The sequence below is a fragment of the Caretta caretta genome, chromosome 5, assembly GCF_965140235.1.
Source record: "Caretta caretta isolate rCarCar2 chromosome 5, rCarCar1.hap1, whole genome shotgun sequence".
In the NCBI taxonomy this organism is placed as follows: domain Eukaryota; kingdom Metazoa; phylum Chordata; order Testudines; family Cheloniidae; genus Caretta; species Caretta caretta.
The window spans coordinates 22,134,442-22,154,847 of record NC_134210.1 but is presented as its reverse complement, the minus strand read 5'-3'; the positions used below and the strand labels follow the sequence as shown (position 1 = coordinate 22,154,847).

Here is a 20,406-nt window from a genome sequence, read left to right as displayed (position 1 = left end):
TTGTGTGGGGCTGGGCAGCAGCCCCAACCTGACCCTGCCTCCAACCTGACCCCGATGTATGGGGTCAGGTGGCAGCCCCGACCCCAGACCTTCCTGTGTGGGGCCAGGCGGCAGACCCGATCCCAGACCCTACTGTGTGTGGGCTGGGCAGCAGCCCAACCCCAAAGCTGATCTCTGTTGTGTGGGGCCAGGTGGCAGCCCCAACCCAACCCTACCGCCAACCCCGACTCTGACCCCTGCTGTGCAGGGCCGGGTGGCAGCCCTGACCCCGGACCTCACTGCATGGCAGCCCAAGCCCTTTACCCCACCACCCTTTAGCACACAGCTGGGCTGCAGCTGTGTGCTAATTGGGCCGCATGTGGCCCATGGTCGCAGGTTGAGAACCACTGTACTATATGTTTATACACTGAGGCCCTGATCTCAGTTAGGGCTTCTATGCTCGACTGTAATACAACTAATAATAAAAGTGTACCTTTAAAAACATTGTATAGTTACAACAATTAGTAGATGGCTGAATTTTGAGAAGAGTTGGTACATAAGTGTAGTTCTTGAAAAGAAATATTTAAGGTGATAATTTCAAGTTATTCATCACGGCTGGAAACAGAGCTCTATTTGCTGTATACATTCTCTGTTTCAGTGAGCCATTATTGTTGATCTGCAGAAAGGCATGGATGGAACAAAACAACTAAATGTGAGGCTAAATTACTTGGCATTGTCACTTTTAAATGTCTATCATTTCGTGGAATTATGGAGAAAGTAAAAAGGTTTACAGGGAAAGTGGACAGTAAAGGAGACAAAGGAGTTTCAGGTTTTTTACATTCAGGTTCATGTGACACAAATTTATAATGGGTTCAGTTGTTTCTGAAGAGCTCACGTTACTTTCTATTCACTTTGACTTCCCAAGCTGTACCAGAGAATGGCAATGTCTGACTTACCTATGAAATATCTGATAATCTTCAATGTCTACTAAAAATATATCTCCGATCTAATATGATAAGTGTAACCCATGCCTGCTAGGTGTGGCACTCTGTCCCCCTCTAGTGGTAGCTAGGCCCTCTAGACCTTGACAAGCCCACTACAGCACTAGCTTGGGGGCTTGGGGCTCCAGCAGGCAAGGGGAGATGGAAGGGGCAGGGTAGGGGTGGGGTCTTGGGCGGAAGGGTGAAGCCAGGGAGCTAGCCTCCCCAAAGGTGGGTTTCATCTGCCCGCCAGGACAAGAGCCTATCTTTTAGAAAAACCTCCAGGCAGGATTTAAAAATTACTAGTGATGGAAAATCCACCACAACCCTTGGTAAATTGTTCCAGTGGTTACTTACCCTGACTGTTAAAAATTTGCACCTTGTTTCCAGTCTGAAATTGTCTAGTTTCAACTTCCAGCCCTATAATAGGGGACCCAGTGACTATCATTCTGATCTGGCAATGTTACGCTAATTTTGCACAGGTGTAAATGACTGCACAAGATTGCAAGGCAGTAGATTATCAGGTCCTGTATTGCAAAATGATTAGATTATCATCTAATCATCTTGTTCACTGGACAGTGTGACACGGTGTTAGCTAACATGAGTCAAAACAGATCAAACTTCTCACCAAGTGTTCATGTCTCCTCATCCCACTGCATTCAGCAGTGCCTCTCTGCTCAGACAGTGTGAACAGACTCTTAACACTTTAGGAAAAAGAGATATGGCCAAGAAAAAACAAAGGGAGAACAAGATGCCAGCCAGAGATCTGTTGGTGAGCCTAGCAGCACTTCACCTACAATGGTGGCACAATATAGAGCCCTGTAGGAACACAAAATAACACAAATCCTGGGTTGCTCTGAATGCACTCCTTGGACCTCTGGACAACCAGACCAATTGCTCCCCCACCTGCCAGCTAGTATGGTACTGCCATCCAGAAGCATTCAAAAATCATGTATCAGGACCCAAAAAACATAAGATTGGCTTAAAAATCAGGAGAATTTTTAAAATAATTTGTGGGAAGGGGTATTTTTTTCTGATTTTTGCAGCTTTGGGATTCACACTTTCAAGCTTCCTCCACCGTCATGAAGGCTAGAAATGTGTGTTTGTGTGTCTGTCTTTTTAATAAAAGCTGATATTTTTCTGGTAAGAACATGAGTCCAGAAGCTAGGAATTTAAACCCCCTCCAAAAACAAATATAATAAAACTTACAATAAAATCACAAGAGTAGGCTGGAATCAGCTACTGTTTATGAATTCCCCAACAGAGAAATCAGTATGGAACACAAAGATCTAATCACCTGTGTTGTTGACAAGAAAATGGGCAATAAAAGATGTTTCTACATTGCTGATGTGGCTGTTTGAGTGTTCTATGTATTTGCATGTTTGTGGGTAGAAATGTAGTAAAATATAATCCTTAGCCAAGAGAGCCAAGCCCCGGTTTGACATGCTTCACACATACTCATAAACTTAGATAGCAGCAGGTAGATTTACTGATGACACAGTTTGCATTGTCCAGCTCCTGTCATGATTACAAACCATTCAATTATTATCCACATTTTATTCACTTTTTTGTATCCACATTTCCAGGCAATCCCAAATCAGAAGTAACTTGTTATAAGGATGGCCAAGATATTAGAAGGCTGAAGGATATTTCTAAATATAAAGTACTGGAGGAGAATCATGTTCACACCTTTTACATTTGTTTAGGTAAGAACTCACTGTGTGGTGTAATGCAGCTTCTTCTTTAGAACTCTGTTTGCCAGAAGTTGGGAATGAGTGACTGGGAATGGATCTCTTGATGATCACCTGTTCTGATCTTTCCCTCTGGGGCACCTGGCATTGGCCACTGTCAAAAGACAGGATACTGGGCTAGATGGATCTTTGGTCTGACCGAGTATGGCCGTTCTTATGTTAGGAATTCAGGAAATTAAGCCCTGGTCTACACTAGGACTTTAGGTCGAATTTAGCAGCGTTAAATCGATTTAAACCTGCACCCGTCCACACAATGAAGCCCTTTATTTCGACTTAAAGGGCTCTTAAAATCGATTTCCTTACTCCACCCCTGACAAGTGGATTAGCACTTAAATCGACGTTGCCGGCTCGAATTTGGGGTACTGTGGACACAATTCGATGGTATTGGCCTCCGGGAGCTATCCCAGAGTGCTCCATTGTGACCGCTCTGGACAGCGCTCTCAACTCAGATGCACTGGCCAGGTAGACAGGAAAAGAACCGCGAACTTTTGAATCTCATTTCCTGTTTGGCCAGCGTGGCAAGCTGCAGGTGACCATGCAGAGCTCATCAGCACAGGTGACCATGATGGAGTCCCAGAATTGCAAAAGAGCTCCAGCATGGACTGAACGGGAGGTACGGGATCTGATCGCTGTTTGGGGAGAGGAATCCATGCTATCAGAACTCCGTTCCAGTTTTCGAAATGCCAAAACCTTTCTGAAAATCTCCCAGGGCATGAAGGACAGAGGCCATAACAGGGACCCGAAGCAGTGCCGCGTGAAACTGAAGGAGCTGAGGCAAGCCTACCAGAAAACCAGAGAGGCGAACAGCCGCTCTGGGTCAGAGCCCCAAACATGCCGCTTCTATGATGAACTGCATGCCATTTTAGGGGGTTCAGCCACCACTACCCCAGCCGTGTTGTTTGACTCCTTCAATGGAGATGGAGGCAATACGGAAGTAGGTTTTGGGGACGAAGAAGATGATGATGAGGAGGTTGTAGATAGCTCACAGCAAGCAAGCGGAGAAACCGGTTTTCCCGACAGCCAGGAACTGTTTCTCACCGTAGACCTGGAGCCAGTACCCCCCGAACCCACCCAAGGCTGCCTCCTGGACTCAGCAGGCGGAGAAGGGACCTCTGGTGAGTGTACCTTTTAAAATGCTATACATGGTTTAAAAGCAAGCATGTGAAAGGATTACTTTGCCCTGGCATTTGCGGTTCTGCCTTTGCAAAAGGTTTCTGGGGAGGGCAGCCTTATTTCGTCCTTCATGGTAGGACACTTTACCACTCCAGGCCAGCAACATGTACTGGGGAATCACTGTAGAACAAAGCATTGCAGTGTATGTTTGCTGGCATTCAACCAAAATCCGTTCACGTGGTGGGAGGAGGCAAAATGCGACCTTGTAACGAAAGCACATGTGCTATGTATGTAATGTTAACAGCAAGGTTTACCCTGAAAGAGTGTAGCGACTGTTTTATAAAATGTGTCTTTTTAAATACCGCTGTCCCTTTTTTTTTCTCCACCAGCTGCATGTGTTTCAATGATCACAGGATCTTCTCCTTCCCAGAGGCTAGTGAAGCTTAGAAAGAAAAAAAAACGCACTCGCGATGAAATGTTCTCCGAGCTCATGCTGTCCTCCCACACTGACAGAGCACAGACGAATGCGTGGAGGCAAATAATGTCAGAGTGCAGGAAAGCACAAAATGACCGGGAGGAGAGGTGGAGGGCTGAAGAGAGTAAGTGGCGGGCTGAAGAGAGTAAGTGGCGGGCTGAAGACAGGGCTGAAGCTCAAAGGTGGCGGCAGCGTGATGAGAGGAGGCAGGATTCAATGCTGAGGCTGCTGCAGGACCAAACCAGTATGCTCCAGTGTATGGTTGAGCTGCAGCAAAGGCAGCTGGAGCACAGACTGCCACTGCAGCCCCTCTGTAACCAACCGCCCTCCTCCCCAAGTTCCATAGCCTCCACACCCAGACGCCCAAGAACGCGGTGGGGGGGCCTCCGGCCAACCAGCCACTCCACCACAGAGGATTGCCCAAAAAAAAGAAGGCTGTCATTCAATAAATTTTAAAGTTGTAAACTTTTAAAGTGCTGTGCTTAAAGTGCTGTGTGGCATTTTCCTTCCCTCCTCCACCACCCCTCCTGGGATACCTTGGTAGTCATCCCCCTATTTGTGTGATGAATGAATAACGAATGCATGAATGTGAAGCAACAATGACTTTATTGCCTCTGCAAGCGGTGATTGAAGGGAGGAGGGGCGGGTGGTTAGCTTACAGGGAAGTAGAGTGAACCAAGGGGCGGGGGGGTTCATCAAGGAGAAACAAACAGAACTTTCACACCGTAGCCTGGCCAGTCATTAAACTGTTTTTCAAGGCTTCTCTGATGCGTACCGCGCCCTCCTGTGCTCTTCTAACCGCCCTGGTGTCTGGCTGCGCGTAACCAGCAGCCAGGCGATTTGCCTCAACCTCCCACCCCGCCATAAACGTCTCCCCCTTACTCTCACAGATATTGTGGAGCACACAGCAAGCAGTAATAACAGTGGGAATATTGGTTTCACTGAGGTCTAAGCGAGTCAGTAAACTGCGCCAGCGCGCCTTTAAACGTCCAAATGCACATTCTACCACCATTCTGCACTTGCTCAGCCTGTAGTTGAACAGCTCCTGACCACTGTCCAGGCTGCCTGTGTATGGCTTCATGAGCCATGGCATTAAGGGGTAGGCTGGGTCCCCAAGCATACATATAGGCATTTCAACATCCCCAACAGTTATTTTCTGGTCTGGGAATAAAGTCCCTTCCTGCAGCTTTTGAAACAGACCAGAGTTCCTGAAGATGCGAGCATCATGCACCTTTCCCGGCCATCCCACGTTGATGTTGGTGAAACGTCCCTTGTGATCCACCAGAGCTTGCAGCACTATCGAAAAGTACCCCTTGCGGTTTATGTACTCGGCGGCTTGGTGCTCCGGTGCCAAGATAGGGATATGGGTTCCGTCTATAGCCCCACCACAGTTAGGGAATCCCATTGCAGCAAAGCCATCCACTATGACCTGCACATTTCCCAGGGTCACTACCCTTGATATCAGCAGATCTTTGATTGCGTGGGCTACTTGCATCACAGCAGCCCCCACAGTAGATTTGCCCACTCCAAATTGATTCCCAACTGACCGGTAGCTGTCTGGCGTTGCAAGCTTCCACAGGGCTATCGCCACTCGCTTCTCAACTGTGAGGGCTGCTCTCATCTTGGTATTCATGCGCTTCAGGGCAGGGGAAAGCAAGTCACAAAGTTCCATGAAAGTGCCCTTACGCATGCGAAAGTTTCGTAGCCACTGGGAATCGTCCCAGACCTGCAACACTATGCGGTCCCACCAGTCTGTGCTTGTTTCCCGAGCCCAGAATCGGCGTTCCACAGCATGAACCTGCCCCATTAGCACCATGATGCATGCATTGTCAGGGCCCATGCTTTCAGAGAAATCTGTGTCCATGTCCTGATCACTCACGGGACCGCGCTGACGTCGCCTCCTCGCCCGGTATCGCGTTGCCATGTTCTGGTGCTGCATATACTGCTGAATAATGCGTGTGGTGGTTAATGTGCTCCTAATTGCCAAAGTGAGCTGAGCGGGCTCCATGCTTGCCGTGGTATGGCGTCCGCACAGAAAAAAGGCGCGGAACGATTGTCTGCCGTTGCTCTGACGGAGGGAGGGGCGACTGACGACACGGCTTACAGGGTTGGCTTCAGGGAGCTAAAATCAACAAAGGGGGTGCCTGTACATCAAGGAGTATTTCAGGCAGGACTGCACGGAGGGTTCCAATAAGAAATGGTGCACCTAAGTTATCGTTGTTATTGGAACAAGGAGGTTAGCCTGGCCTCTGATTGATACATGGCTAGATTTACCTCGCTGCACCTTCTCTGTGAGTGACTGCAGTGTGACCTAGAGGAATGAGTCCCCTAGACAGGGGAGGAGGCAAATGAGTACAAAACAAATCTGGTCTATTTCTTGTTTTGACCCACTCCATCTATCTTTTACATCTTTGGCTGGCAGCAGACGGTGCAGAAGGACTGCATGCCATCCACATCTCATGGCTGCTCGGCAGAAGACGGTACAGTACGACTGCTAGCCATCCCCATCTCTTGCCTGCCTGGCAGAAGATGGTGCAATACGACTGCTAGCAATCCTCATCTCTTGCCTGCCTGGCAGAAGATGGTACAGTACGACTGCTAGCAGTCCGTATCGCCTGCCCGCTCACCATAAGACGGTTCAATAGGACTGACTGCAGGACTAAAGAGAATGACCTGGTCAAGTCACTCCAAATTTAGTCCCTGCGCCCATGTCTGCCCAGGCGCTCCCAGCCGACGCGGCCAGGAGCACCTCGGACACGATGAGGACGACTACCAATCGTATTGCACCGTCTGCTGCCAGAAGGCAAGGGGTTGCTGCTACTGTGCAGCAAAGCCGTACCGCGTCTGCCAGCACCCAGGAGACATAGGGTGACGGTTACCTGAGCGGGCTCCATGCTTGCTGTGGTATGGCGTCTGCACAGGTAACTCAGGAAAAAAGGCGCGAAATGATTGTCTGCCCTTGCTTTCACGGAGGGAGGGAGGGAACGGGGGCCTGACGACACGTACCCAGAACCACCCGCGACAATGTTTTAGCCCCATCAGAGTGCTCCATTGTGACTGCTCTGGACAGCACTCTCAGATGCCCGATTGTTTGCCATTGCTCTGACGCTGGGAGGGGCACTTACAGGGTTGGCTTCAGGGAGCTAAAATCAACAAAGCGGGTGGCTTTACATCAAGGAGTATTTCAGGCAGGACTTCACGGAGGGTTCCAATAAGAAATGGTGCACTTAAGTTATTGTCCTTATTGGAGCAAGAAGGTTAGCCTGGCCTCTGATTGATACATGGCTAGATTTACCTCGCTGCACCTTCTCTGTAAGTGACTGCAGTGTGATCTAGAAGAATGAGTCCCCTAGACAGGGGAGGGGGGGAAGCAAATGAGTACAAAACAAATCTGGTCTATTTCTTGTTTTGATCCACTCCATCTATCTTTTACATCTTTGGCTGGCAGCAGACGGTGCAGAAGGACTGCATGCCATCCACATCTCATGGCTGCTCGGCAGAAGATGGTACAGTACGACTGCTAGCAGTCCGTATCGCCTGCCCGCTCACCATAAGACGGTTCAATAGGACTGACTGCAGGACTAAAGAGAATGACCTGGTCAAGTCACTCCAAATTTAGTCCCTGTGCCCATGTCTGCCCAGGCGCTCCTGATCGACCTCACAGAGGCGACCAGGAGCACCTCAGACATGACGATGACGGCTACCAGTCGTACTGTACCGTCTGCTGCCACAAGGCAAGGGGTTGCTGCTACTGTGTAGCAATGCCGTACCGCGTCTGCCAGCACCCAGGAGACATACGGTGACGGTTACCTGAGCGGGCTCCATGCTTGCCATGGTATGGCGTCTGCACAGGTAACTCAGGAAAAAAGGCGCGAAATGATTGTCTGCCCTTGCTTTCACGGGGGGAGGGAGGGAACGGGGGGCTGACGATATGTACCCAGAACCACCTGCGACAATGTTTTAGCCCCATCAGGCATTGGGATCTCAACCCAGAATTCCAATGGGCAGCGGAGACTGCGGGAACTGTGGGATAGCTACCCACAGTGCAATGCTCCGGAAGTCGACGCTTGCCTCGGTACTGTGGAAGCGCTCCGCCGAGTTAATGCACTTAATGCACTTAGAGCATTTTCTGTGGGGACACACACACTCGAATTTATAAAACCGATTTCTAAAAAACCGACTTCTATAAATTCGACCTTATTCCGTAGTGTAGACATACCCTAAGTTTTGTGTGGTTATAGGACAACCAAAGAAAGACATTTGTGTTGCTGTATGGAAGTTTACAATACAGCCTGACAATCCTTTGGCTATCAAAGCATATTAAAATATATTATTATTATAATCCTTCACTATTATATCTTTTTTTAACAAATAGCTTTCATAACATATAAGATCTTTAAGCACAAAAAGGGGAAAGCTACCGTCTAAAATTTATGCCCAGAAGTCACAGTATATCTTGACCACATACTGACTCTGTAAATTCAAGTAATCAGCAGTTTTATTAAACCCTCCACAGAATTCCTACATTTAAGTGCTCAGAGGCACTCGTTCTCCTTTGAATTTCCTGAATATTCTCACAGTGCCTAAGAGAGACGTCTTCTGGAGGTCACTGATCATGAGATCTTGTGCTCCTAACATGTATTTAAACTGTTCATTCATACCCTTACAGATCATCAGTAATCACTGGGATCGTCTTTGTTCTAGTTTTCCATAATCGTTCCACTTTGCAGCAGAACTCTTCATACTTTGTCATATTCTCTTCTTGTTTCTCTTTTATGTCTGTGTCTGCTGGTATGGCAATATCAATTAACAATGTCTTGTTTGTCTTATTTTCTACAACAATTATGTCCAGTGTGTTTGCCTGCACCTTTCGGTCTTTGACAATTGCCACACCCTATAAAATCTTAGCCTCTTCGTTCTCTAAAGTGATTTCATTTTTGTGGTTTTAATACCAAATGGGTCATTTAAATCCATATTTGCCACAGAGGCTACGATGCAGACACTTGGTGACCTCACTGTGTATCTGTTCAGATACTCTCTTCCAGCCAGGCTCACATAGGCACTCAACACATGCTCCATTGTCTCTTCCATTTTGAAAAACATTCTGCAGTTCAGTGAAAAATTCTGTCAGTTAATTTTGTTTTCAATGTAATTAAGCCTTAAGAACTGCTCTTGTGCACTCACAGTAAGGCTCTCTGTCTCTCTTTTGAGGTATCCTTCTATAAGCATGACTCTGGCTCTCTTTTCACCACTGTCCAAGCATTGATTTATGTATAAATCTTTTGAGTCTTTGGCGATTTGCATTCTCCTTACTTTTATGCTTTCCTTGGGCTGGGATTCATGCTTGACCATCCCTTGTAATCATTAACTGATGATCTTTTATTCTGGCTGACTCCTCATATATGTTCATATTATACTCTTTGTCAATTGCTTTCTCCACATATGGCAAACCTTTTACTACATCACACCATCAGATGTACATGCTGTGCCCCTCTTGACTGATATTTATTGCTCTATGCATCTCCAGGAGCTTTCTTGTTTGGATATCAAATTTTTTCTTCTCCTTTTGATTCTACTTTATCACTCCAGCAGTGTATCATACTACTGATATCTCCCACATATTAATGGTTCAGATCAAATTCTTTGAGTTGAGTTTTGCCCTTTAGAGTAATTATTATTTTGTGTGTAATATTCTTTCTCCACTTCTTTATGTTGTAACTCTGATAGTCCCCTGATTCCAAGGTATTTGTAGGGGCCATGCTGAGAGATATCTTGGATAGTACCTTCGTTAACTTGTATGGCATCTGATTATACCAGTTTGCTCCTCTTTACAGACATCAACAAACATTTAGCCAACCCAGCCATAGCTTTGTCTCTTCCCCAAACTTTTCTACATGTCGTTAATCTCTGTATCCCCTCTTGTGACTGTCCACATAGTTTAAGATCATCCATGTATAGCAAATGGCTAACTGGTTGTTGCTCTGATAAGCAAATTTGTCTCATGGACCATCCAGGTCAGCAGCAGCATCGCTATCACAAACACCTTTGGTGATAAGGATTTCTCTTGAAAGTTTCCCCTTTTAATTTGAACCCCATCAGCAAAACTTCCTTGCAGGTAGAGTTGAGTGTTCCACTTAACCATAGATTGCTGCAGAAAGGAAATGATCTTTGGATGAAACTTGTGTGTTTCCAGTGTCTTAATGATCCGCGAATGTGGGATGCCATCATATGCTTTTTGGTAGTCTATTACTTTTAGTACCACCCTAGCACCTAGGAGCCCTAGTCATGGACCAGGACCCTACTGTGGCAGGCACTGTATAAACACAGATCACAAAGACAATCCCCAACCCAAAGGGTTTACAATCTAAGTATAAGACATAAGACAGCAGGTGAATACAGACTGATAATGGGGGAAGTATATAGATATGGGAGTATATATTCTCTATATAAATAACATTGTACAGAAGTACGGATGGGTAGAAATATGAACAGTACAGACAAATGACATGAAGACTAGGTAGAAAACAAGAGAACAAACTTTGGAGAAAAACGTCAAAGGAAATGGTTAAGGGGGAGATTTTCAAAGGTCCAGAGGGCAGTTAGGTGCCCAATTCCCTTTGAAAGTCTCCCTTTGTAAATCTCCCACTGTGTATTTGAAGACTTTAAGTTCTCAGAAAAACAACTCATGTAAATGTAAAAGAGTTTACAAAGAGGGACATTTTGCATCCTGGTCCTAACCAAACGCAGTAGAGAAATGAAAACCAGTGAGTGCTATGAATGTTGAACAAAGAGGGAGGGAGAGAAAAATATAAAATTCAGATACTCAGGTTTACAAATTTTGTCCAGTGGCAAAAAATTCCCACCAACATCAGTTGAGGCAGCATTAGGCCCATAATTCCCACTGAAATCAATGGAAGCAGGATTGGGTTCAAATATATCCACAATTACAGCCCTTCCCTCTATTTCCCCCCAAGTAAAGGAAAACAGTTCAAAAATCAGAATTTTCCTTCCATGGGAAAATTTTATATTTCAAAATTATTTTCCTGAATCTGAACTGTAACGAAAAGTCAAAATATTGAAAACTTTCACAAAGTGGGAAAACTCCAACTATTTTCAAATTGGAAATCTTTATATGGAAAATGTTGACATTTTCAATCAAAACAGTTTGACATGTTGAAATAAAATTTTTCATTTAAAAAACATTTCAAAACCAACATTTTCAGTTTTAATGGAGATTTTTAAAAACTAGATTTTAAACCAAATTTTTCATTTCAATTTTTCTGATCAATTTTGTTGTTGCTGTTGGTGAAACTGACATTTTCCCACAGGATATTTTCCAGTGGAAAAAAAATAGACAAGCTCAAATAGCCAGTGTGAGAGTTTAAGAAGAATTAGATATATGGGAATTTTAAAAAGAGTAGTAGTAAGCTATTTTTGAGACAGAAGGAAACAAATAGCAACAGACAATGCCAAAATTTCAAAGAAGGATAACTCTTTAACGACCTATAACTCAAAAACAACCTTTCTTCCCTTGCTTGAAGAGTAAATGTGGCATTTTCATACCATACCAGTGTCTATTGCTCAGTTGTTCCTTGATAGAGCTGGATAGGAAATGGTTTTCCCATCACATGAGAATTTTTGAGATCTTGAAATCTTTTCCTATCCCAAAATGAGACAAAAAGTCTCAAACAATCTCAAACATTTTTGCAAACCCAAAATCCAAAACTATTTTCTGATTGGGTCACTCAATGGGATTTTGAAAACATTTTGTTTCAATTTCAACTTTTTTTTTTTAAATTAACCTTTATTTATCAAAAAATATAAATTACCTTCAATTTTTAAACGAAAGCCATTTTGAACTTGAAAACTAAATTTTCATTTTGAAAATGTCAAAATGGGACATTTAGACAATTTCAGAACTTTTTTTCCAAAGAATTTTTTAATTGAGAAATTAGTTGAAACTAACCCTTTCCTGCCAACAGTTTCAGTTTTGATGAATCAACATTTTCCAAAAAAAAAAATGTTTTGTCAGAAAATTGCTAACCAGTTCATTGCTGCCTGGCTCATTTGATGGTTTCAGGTCTCTGCCCATCACTGCAGTGCTACATGTCCAACCCAAATCACTTCTAATCATTGTTCTCAGCTTGTCATTTTCAGACTCATATCCTCAGTTCCACAGAATTAAGCTTTAGCACCCAATGCCAACAGTATGATACTGACAAGGAGAAACACTGCAATCATGTATGGCACAAAGTTGGCAGTGAGCAGTGGTGCTGGAACTAGGGGTGCTGCTGCACCCCCTGGCTTTAAGTAGTAATAACAAACACCAAATACGTGGTTTCCATCGTCAGCACCCCCCACTATAAACATTGTTACAGCACGTCCGGCAGTGAAGGTAAAGCATTAGAGCTATATAAGCTAAGCAATCAACAACGATAAGCCTTCTTCCTTGATCCCTTATTGTCTCTGATTATTTTTTCTTGTTTAATCTTTTGTGCTGCATAATCATAATAATAATAAAAAAAGCAAAGCTGTTTGTAGGCAGGGAGAAAAAATCTGTTATTAGTGATTGGGGTCTGCTTAGATTAAGCAGCACATCAGGGGATAGTCATAGTTTTAAAAGGAGCCTGATGAGAAAATATGGTTAAGCTAACAGAATTTTTTTTTTTTTTTATGCATCAAAGGACCAAGAAAGGGCACATATTATTTTTCCTTTGCTGATTGCGAGTGTTGTTTATTCCTCCTGGTTAGGATCAGATCACTGGAAACATAGGATCAGATCTACCACAATTACAACAGGTAGTACTTTACTCACAAGTAGCCACACTGATTTCCAGACGAGAATTTAAGACAACAGAGGCCAAACACGCCCAAATGACAAAACCCTTTCTACATTTTAATGGAGTTAGTATTTTTCTCCTCCTTCCCAGTCTAAAGCAAATTAACGTTTCTCAGCACAAGGATACTAAGCTTGCTAGGAACCTAGCGTTGGATGTTAGTAAATGTTTCATTATTGGTCAGTGGCTGATAAATGACCATGATTAATCTTTCTTCAGCGGCTGAGATTCTTGTACTGTTACCCACTTTACTCCACATAGGCACGCCTTTCTTTTAGAAGCCAAGAATGCAGACATTTTTGTCTAAAAGCTTTTTTTCCCATATAGCTTTACATTTAATAAATGAAATTTTGATAATCTCTAATATATTCCATTTTACCCCACAAAAGGAGAAAAAAAAGCTGTGTCTTGATGTCTGAATTTATAGCAGTTTTCTGAGTGGTACATAAGTATTTTTCTTGTAATATAAAATTCCATTGTTGTATCTGACAAAATGTGCAGCAATCCAACCTTATTTTCATATCAAGAACTCTGACAGCTTTCCCCCTCGATGGTGAGATGCAGCTGAACTAAGATAATGATAACTTTATGGTAAAACTGCTTTTGGTAAAAAATATTCATGAGTTTATTCCGCATCAAAAGTAGTTACTGGAGCTCTGGTCAACCGGGAAAATTACTAGGTGTTAAAACTTAAATCCACCCAACGAGAACCGATGCAGCTGATCTTCTAAAAAGCAAATTAAAACACAGATTCAAGATAATTTTGCAGAGAGTTTTAGAGGTATTAGCACAGCATACAGGTGGGTGAGTGTGTGCATGTGGGGGGGGGATATCTATATTGCTAGAATACTGATATAAATCTGTGAAGAAGGTATTCAACTTTCCCTTAACATTTTTAATCTGCTGGGTTTTTTAATCTTTTCAAAGATGAAATTGAAAGAAAAATGCAGCCCTGGGACAATATGGCTCAGGGTAAGGATATGAAGTCTTTTTATCTCTAGGTTATTGAATCAAACTTGGTCCAGGTTGCTGATGTCTAAAATTCATTACTGTGCAATGGCCTATGTGAAGTGAGTTTACAGTCTTGGCCGGCTTACTAGTGGACAGGTGTCCACATCACTAAACCCCACCATCCACAATATACACTAATTGGCACCTTGCTCTCATACTCAGTAGAGGACCCAAGAATGGAATGGGTTTTGAACTGAACTCCCTTCTTAGAATTAGATGCGGTCCTTTCACCACAGCTGCCTGGGCTGTAGCTATTGAATGAATAAGTTGAAGGCTTCTATTTTTCAGGTTGGCACCTCCCAAAAATATTGTATACTTTATACTCAAAATGTTTGCTCCTTCTCCTTTTGAACTGCAGAATGTCTCTGGTGGAAATCCCATAACCAGGCTGAAGTCCTCCACTACAAATTTCTTCTTTTGTTCTTCAATTCTGCCATCTTCCTAGCTAAACAATTCTACTTCTCCAGCATAATTGAATCCCATACCCACAATCCTAGCCACTGTTTCACTTCCTTTTACTCATTCCCCAAACTCTTCCCTCCTCCTGCCTCTACTTCTCTCTCTACCCAGGATCTCACCAAGGTTGGTAAAATTGGTAATATACAATGTTACCTTCCCCCTTCCCTCAGCTTGCCTTCCCTTCCCCCTTCCCCTCCTACAATTCTCTCCTCCTTTCTCCCATCACAGAGGCAGAAATTTCTCATCCACTCTCCTGCCCTAACCCCTCCATTTGCCCTAGTGGACCCATCCCACTCCTGATCTCTCTCTCGCACACTCTCATTCCCTCCTTTACTCTTCTCCTGAACCTCACACTCTCCTCTGGCTCTTTCCCCTCACAATACAAGCGTGCTTTAGACTCTTCCTTGTTAAAGATACCCACACTTGAACCTACGTGCCTCTCTAACTACCACACCTTCTCCCTTCCATTTCTAAGCAGATTGAACACATTATCTACAATCACCAGCTGAAATTCTACTCTTTCAAACCCATCCTAGACCCTCCCCAATCTAATTCTATCTCTTGCACTTCAGTGAAGCTGCTCTTGCCAAAACCTTTAATGACCTCTTCTTAGCCATTTTTGAGAACCAGTACTCCATCTTGATCTTCCTCGGACTGTCAGCTCCCTTTGACACCATTGACTATGCTCTTCTTCTTGAAATCTTGTCGCCCCCTCTTCCCTCCACCCCCCCCCCGTTGGCTTCTTGGTCACAGTTTCATGTCAGTTCTGGGATTGGGGTGAGTGACCCCTCTCCATAGGTCAGGGTAATCACTTTATACAGTTTCAAGTTCTTTGTCTGCCAGGCCTCTTGAATCAAGGCAGACCAGCCTATGCTACTTCCACTGGATGAAACTTCCACTGACTTGTTTCAGCAGTGGGGATTTACATTACTTATCCCGCATTGACTTCAGTTCCTGCAGGTAGCATCATTTAGCTCACACATTGAGGCAGGGGAAAAAAATCACTAACCAGTCCATAAAGATACCTAAACTATTTATAAAATTGATACAATAGTCTTAGAACATGCCATGTGTTCATAGTGTAACCCACACACCTCCTGGGTGTGTTGTTCTGTCCCATCTGGGGGTGGAGGTCAGGGTCGAGAGAGAGAGAGAGAGCAAGAGTATGCGATAGAGGCTCATGCCCTAAGCTCCAAAGGCCCCAGGTTCGATCTCACCTGCTGAAAACTGGGGTCATCTGTGTTGCAAGTTGGGGCTCATCCAGGAATTCAACTGGGAAGTCTCTGAAGCTCGGGATGTGCTTCCTCAGCTAGGGGAAGTATGTCACCCACACACCTTCTGGGTGTGGTGTTCTGTCACATCTAGTGGCACCGAGACCACAGAGAGAGATTAATGAGTTTTCTCTACAGCCTTAGCTAACAGCCAGTTGGCTTTTAGCTCATTGAGGTAAAGGCTCATGCACTAAGCTCCTGAGGCCCCAGGTCTGATCCCACCTGCCAACAACTGGCGTCTGTCAGTGTTACAATAGCATCTGTTTCATCTCAATATAACAGTCTGTAAATATGTCATGTTTCGAAAGCACTGCATCTGTCACAGTCACAGCCAGAATATGTCTAAATTTTGCTGATTCTTTCCACATAACATCTCTAAGTCAAGGCCCTTCCTATTCATCCACACAGCCAAAACTGTCGTCCAGGCTCTCATCTTGTATCTTGATTACTGCAAAATCCTTCTGGACTCCCTTCTGAGGGGAACGGAGGCATCCATCTGCCAACCTGATAGGATGTCCTGGGAGGTGTGCTGCTTCCCTGGAGCCCACATCCGAAACATTACAGAAAGGTTGCCGATGCTCATCCATTCCTCTAATCTCTACCTTATGCTACTCATCCATGCGGGTACTCATGATACTGTGAGATCTGACCCTGAACGAATCAGCAGTGACTACAGTGCTCTGGAAGCTAGAGTGAAGGAGTAAGGGATGCACGTTGTGTTCTCGTCCATCCTCCCAGTTGAGGGTAAGAGCCCAGGCAGGGACACACACATCCTGGAGATGAACACATGGCTGTGCAGGGCTTTGGGAGGGCTTTGGCTTCTTTGACCATGGGATGCTGTGCCAGGAAGAAGGCCTCTGGGAAGAGATGGGGTCCACCTGACCAAGAAAGGGAAGAGCATCTTCATGCGCTGACTCACCAAATTAGTGAGGAGAGTTTTAAACTAGGTTCAATGGGGGAAGGTGACAAAAGCCCAGAGGTAAGTATAAAAAAAGATTACATTAATAATGGGTTAGATGTTGGGAGGGACATGGAAAATTACAATAGGGTCAAAGGAGTAACAAGAAGGAAATCAGTGGTGGAAACTGATCAATATTTTAGATGTCTGTACACAAATGCAAGGAGTATGGGGATTAAACAGGAAGAACTGGAAGCATTAGTACATAAGATAAATTATTATTTAGATGGCATCACAGAAACTTGGTGGGATAAGTCTCAGTATAGAGGGGTATAGCTGTTCAGAAAGGACAGGCAGGGGGAAAAGGGAGGAGGGGTTGCATTATACATAACAGATATATACACTTGCTCTAGGTCCAGAAAGAGGTGGGAGGCAGACCAACTGAGAGTCTCTGGGTAAAGATAAAAGGGTTAAAAAATAAGTATGATGTCATAATGGTGTCTACTATAGACCACCAAATCAGGAAGACAAGGTGGGTGAGGAATTTCTAAAGCAAATAACAGAAATATCCAAAACATTGGACCTGGTAGTAATGGGGGACTTTAACTACCCAGACATCTTTTGGGAAAGTAATAAGGCAAAACACAAAATTTCCAGTAAGTTTTTGGAATGTAACGGGGACAACTTTTTATTACAGAAAGAGGAGGAAGTGACCAGGGGGACAGCCAATTCAGACTTGATTCTGACCAACAGGGAGGAACTGGTAGCAAATCTGAAGGTGAAAGGCGATCTGGGTGACAGTGATTGTGAAATGATAGATTTCATTATTCTAAGGAAAGGAAGAAGTGAGAGCAGCAGAATAAAGATAATGGACTTCAAAAAAAGCAGACATTAACAAATTGTAGAACTGGTAGGTAAGATCCCATGGAAAGAAAATCTTAAAGGCACAACTAAAAACTATTCTGATTCAAAGGAAAAATCAGAAAAACAGTAAGAGGGCAATATGGCTCTATCAGGAGCTCTTTAATGACCTGAAAATAAAAAAAATGAATCCTACAAAAACTGGAAACATGTTCAAATTCATAAGGAGGAGTACAAAAGAACAGCACAAGTATGTAGGGACAAAATCAGAAAGGCTAAGACACAAAATGAGTTACACCTGGCAAGGGACATAAAAGGCAATAAAAAGAGATTCTTTAAATACATTGGGATCAAGAGAAAGATGAAGGAAAGTGTACGTCTTCTACTTAGCAGGGAAGGAGAGCTAATAATTGATGCCATCAATAAAGCAAAGGTGCTTACTGCCTATTTTGCTTCAGTCTTCACTAGAAAGGCTAATGACCAGATATTAATTGCTCACAATTAATATTAACAACCATGGCCATGGGGAAGGAATGCAAGCCAAAGTAGGGAAAGAACAGGTTAAAGAATATTTAGATAAGTTAGATGTATTCAAGTCAGCAGGGCCTGAGGAACTAACTGAAGCAATCTTCGAGCCATCAGCAATTGTTTTTGAGAACTCCTGGAGGATAGGAGAGGTCCCAGAAGAGTAGAGAAGAGCAAACATAGTACCTATCTTTAAAAAGGGGAACAAGGAGTACATGAGGAATTATAGACCAGTCATCCTAACTTCTATACCTGGAAAGATACTGAAGTAAATTATTAAACAATCAATTTGTAAGCACCTGGAGAATAATAGGGTTATATCATCAGCATGGATTTGTCAAGAACAAATCACACCAAACCAACTTAATTTCCTTCTTTGATAGGATTAATGACTTACTGGATCGGGGAAGGAGGAGGGGGGGGAAGTAGACATGATATATGTTGATTTTAGTAAGGCTTTTGACATAATTCTGCACCACATTCTCATAAACAAACTAGGAAAGTGTGGTCTAGATGAAATTACTATAATGTGGGTACACAACTGGTTGAAAGACCATACATACTCAGAGAGTAGTGACCAATGGTTTGCTGTGAAATTGGAGGGTGTATCTAGTGGGGTCCCATGGGGGTCTGTCCTGGGTCTGGTACTATTCTATATTTTCATTAATGACTTGGATAATGCAGTAGAGTATGCTTATACAATTTGCAGATGAGGGGGTGCAAACACTTTTGGAGACTAGATTTACAGTTCAAATGATCTTGAAAAACTGAAGAATTGGTCTGAATTCAAAAGATGAAATTCAATAAAGACAAGTGCAAAGTCCTTCACTTACAAAGGAAAAATCAAACGCACAGCTACAAAATGGGAAATAACTGGCTAGGTGGTAGTACCGCTGAAAAGGATCTGGAGGTTATAGTGGACCATAAACTGAGTAATTAATGTGACGCAGCAGCAAAAAAAGCTACTATGATTCTGGAGTGTATTTAAAGGAGCATTGTATGTAAGACACAGGAGGCAATTGTCCTGCTCTACTCAACACCGGTGAGGCCCCAGTTGGAGTACTGTGTCCAATTCTAGGCACAATTTAGGAAAGATGTGGACAAATTGGAAAGAGTCCAGAGAAGAGCAACAAAAATGATGAAAGGTTTAGAAAACCTGACCTAAGAGGAAAGATTTAAAAAAACTGGGCATGTTTAGTTTGTAGAAAAGACTGAATGGGGACATTATAACAGTCTCCCAGTATGTTCAGGACTTATAAAGAGGATGATGGTCAATTATTCTCCATGTCCCCTGAAAGTAGGACAAGAAGTAATGAGCTTAATCTGCAGCAAGGGAGATTTAGGTTAGATATAAGGAAAATCTTTCTCACTAGAAGGGTGGTTAAGCTCTGTAATAGCCGTCCAAGGGAAGTTGTGGAGTCCCCATCATGCAACACATACCTGTCTTGGATGATCTAGGTTTACTTGGTCCTGCCACTGCACAGGGGGCTGGACTTGATGAGTTCTCAATGTTCCTTCTTTCCCTACATTTCTATGACTCTCTAGTCTCGTGAAATGCAAGCTTGCCCTGCTCAGATTGATTCAGAATGCTGCTGCAAAGATCAGTTTCCTAGCCCATCACTTTGACCATGTCACCCCTCTCTGCATCCACTCACCTGGCTCTCCCTTCTCTATTGCATCAGACATTAGCTGCTTATCTTTACTTTACTTCATGCCCTATTCCCATCTTACTTGTCTCTCATTTACTTTCAAGCTGTTGACTTCCACTTCTAATCAGCCCATTAGGCCAGCCTCCATTGCCCACTTATTAATTTTTCAAATAAGCACCTTTGTGATTTCTCCAATATTGGGAGGAGCTACCTGTTAACATCTTCAAAGTTCATTATCCTCCTTCAAATCCCTCCTTAAAACTCCCTCCTTTGCCATGATGCCTACAAAAAACATGGCAATGGGCAGGCAGCTGGTATTCTGAGACCACTGCCTAGCAGGCTGACCAATACTGTCTCATTTTTAACTTGTACTCCCCCATCTGACTGTCTGTCCATCTGTCGTCACCTAATTGTCAGCTCTTTTTGTACTGCACCTAGCGCAGTGGAGTCCTGGTCCATGACTAGGGCTCTTAGGTGCTATGATAATAAAAATAATAAATAATAACAATAAAAAAAAACCACCTAGTGACAGTGCTATAAGGACATGTGAATTGAGTAGTTGAGCTTTCTGCTACTACGCTATGACAGAGAGAGAGA

General features: G+C 43.7%; 1 protein-coding gene across 1 annotated transcript; it reads left to right on the top strand.

Annotated features, from left to right (window-relative positions):
• The first annotated feature begins 3,272 nt into the window (after nt 1-3,272).
• LOC142072073 (uncharacterized) lies at nt 3,273-4,754 on the top strand. The gene is made up of 2 exons (XM_075128281.1): nt 3,273-3,825; nt 4,213-4,754. Exons 1-2 carry the CDS (start codon nt 3,273-3,275, stop codon nt 4,752-4,754), a joined length of 1,095 nt encoding a protein of 364 aa, XP_074984382.1.
• Nucleotides 4,755-20,406: the final 15,652 nt, after the last annotated feature.

Excerpts from the sequence above, each read along its gene's own strand:
- LOC142072073 (XM_075128281.1), top strand. The coding sequence starts at position 3,273 with ATGATGGAGTCCCAGAATTGCAAAAGAGCTCCAGCATGGACTGAACGG. Across the intron at positions 3,826-4,212 it reads AGGCGGAGAAGGGACCTCTG|CTGCATGTGTTTCAATGATC; the intron begins GTGAGTGTACCT and ends TTTCTCCACCAG.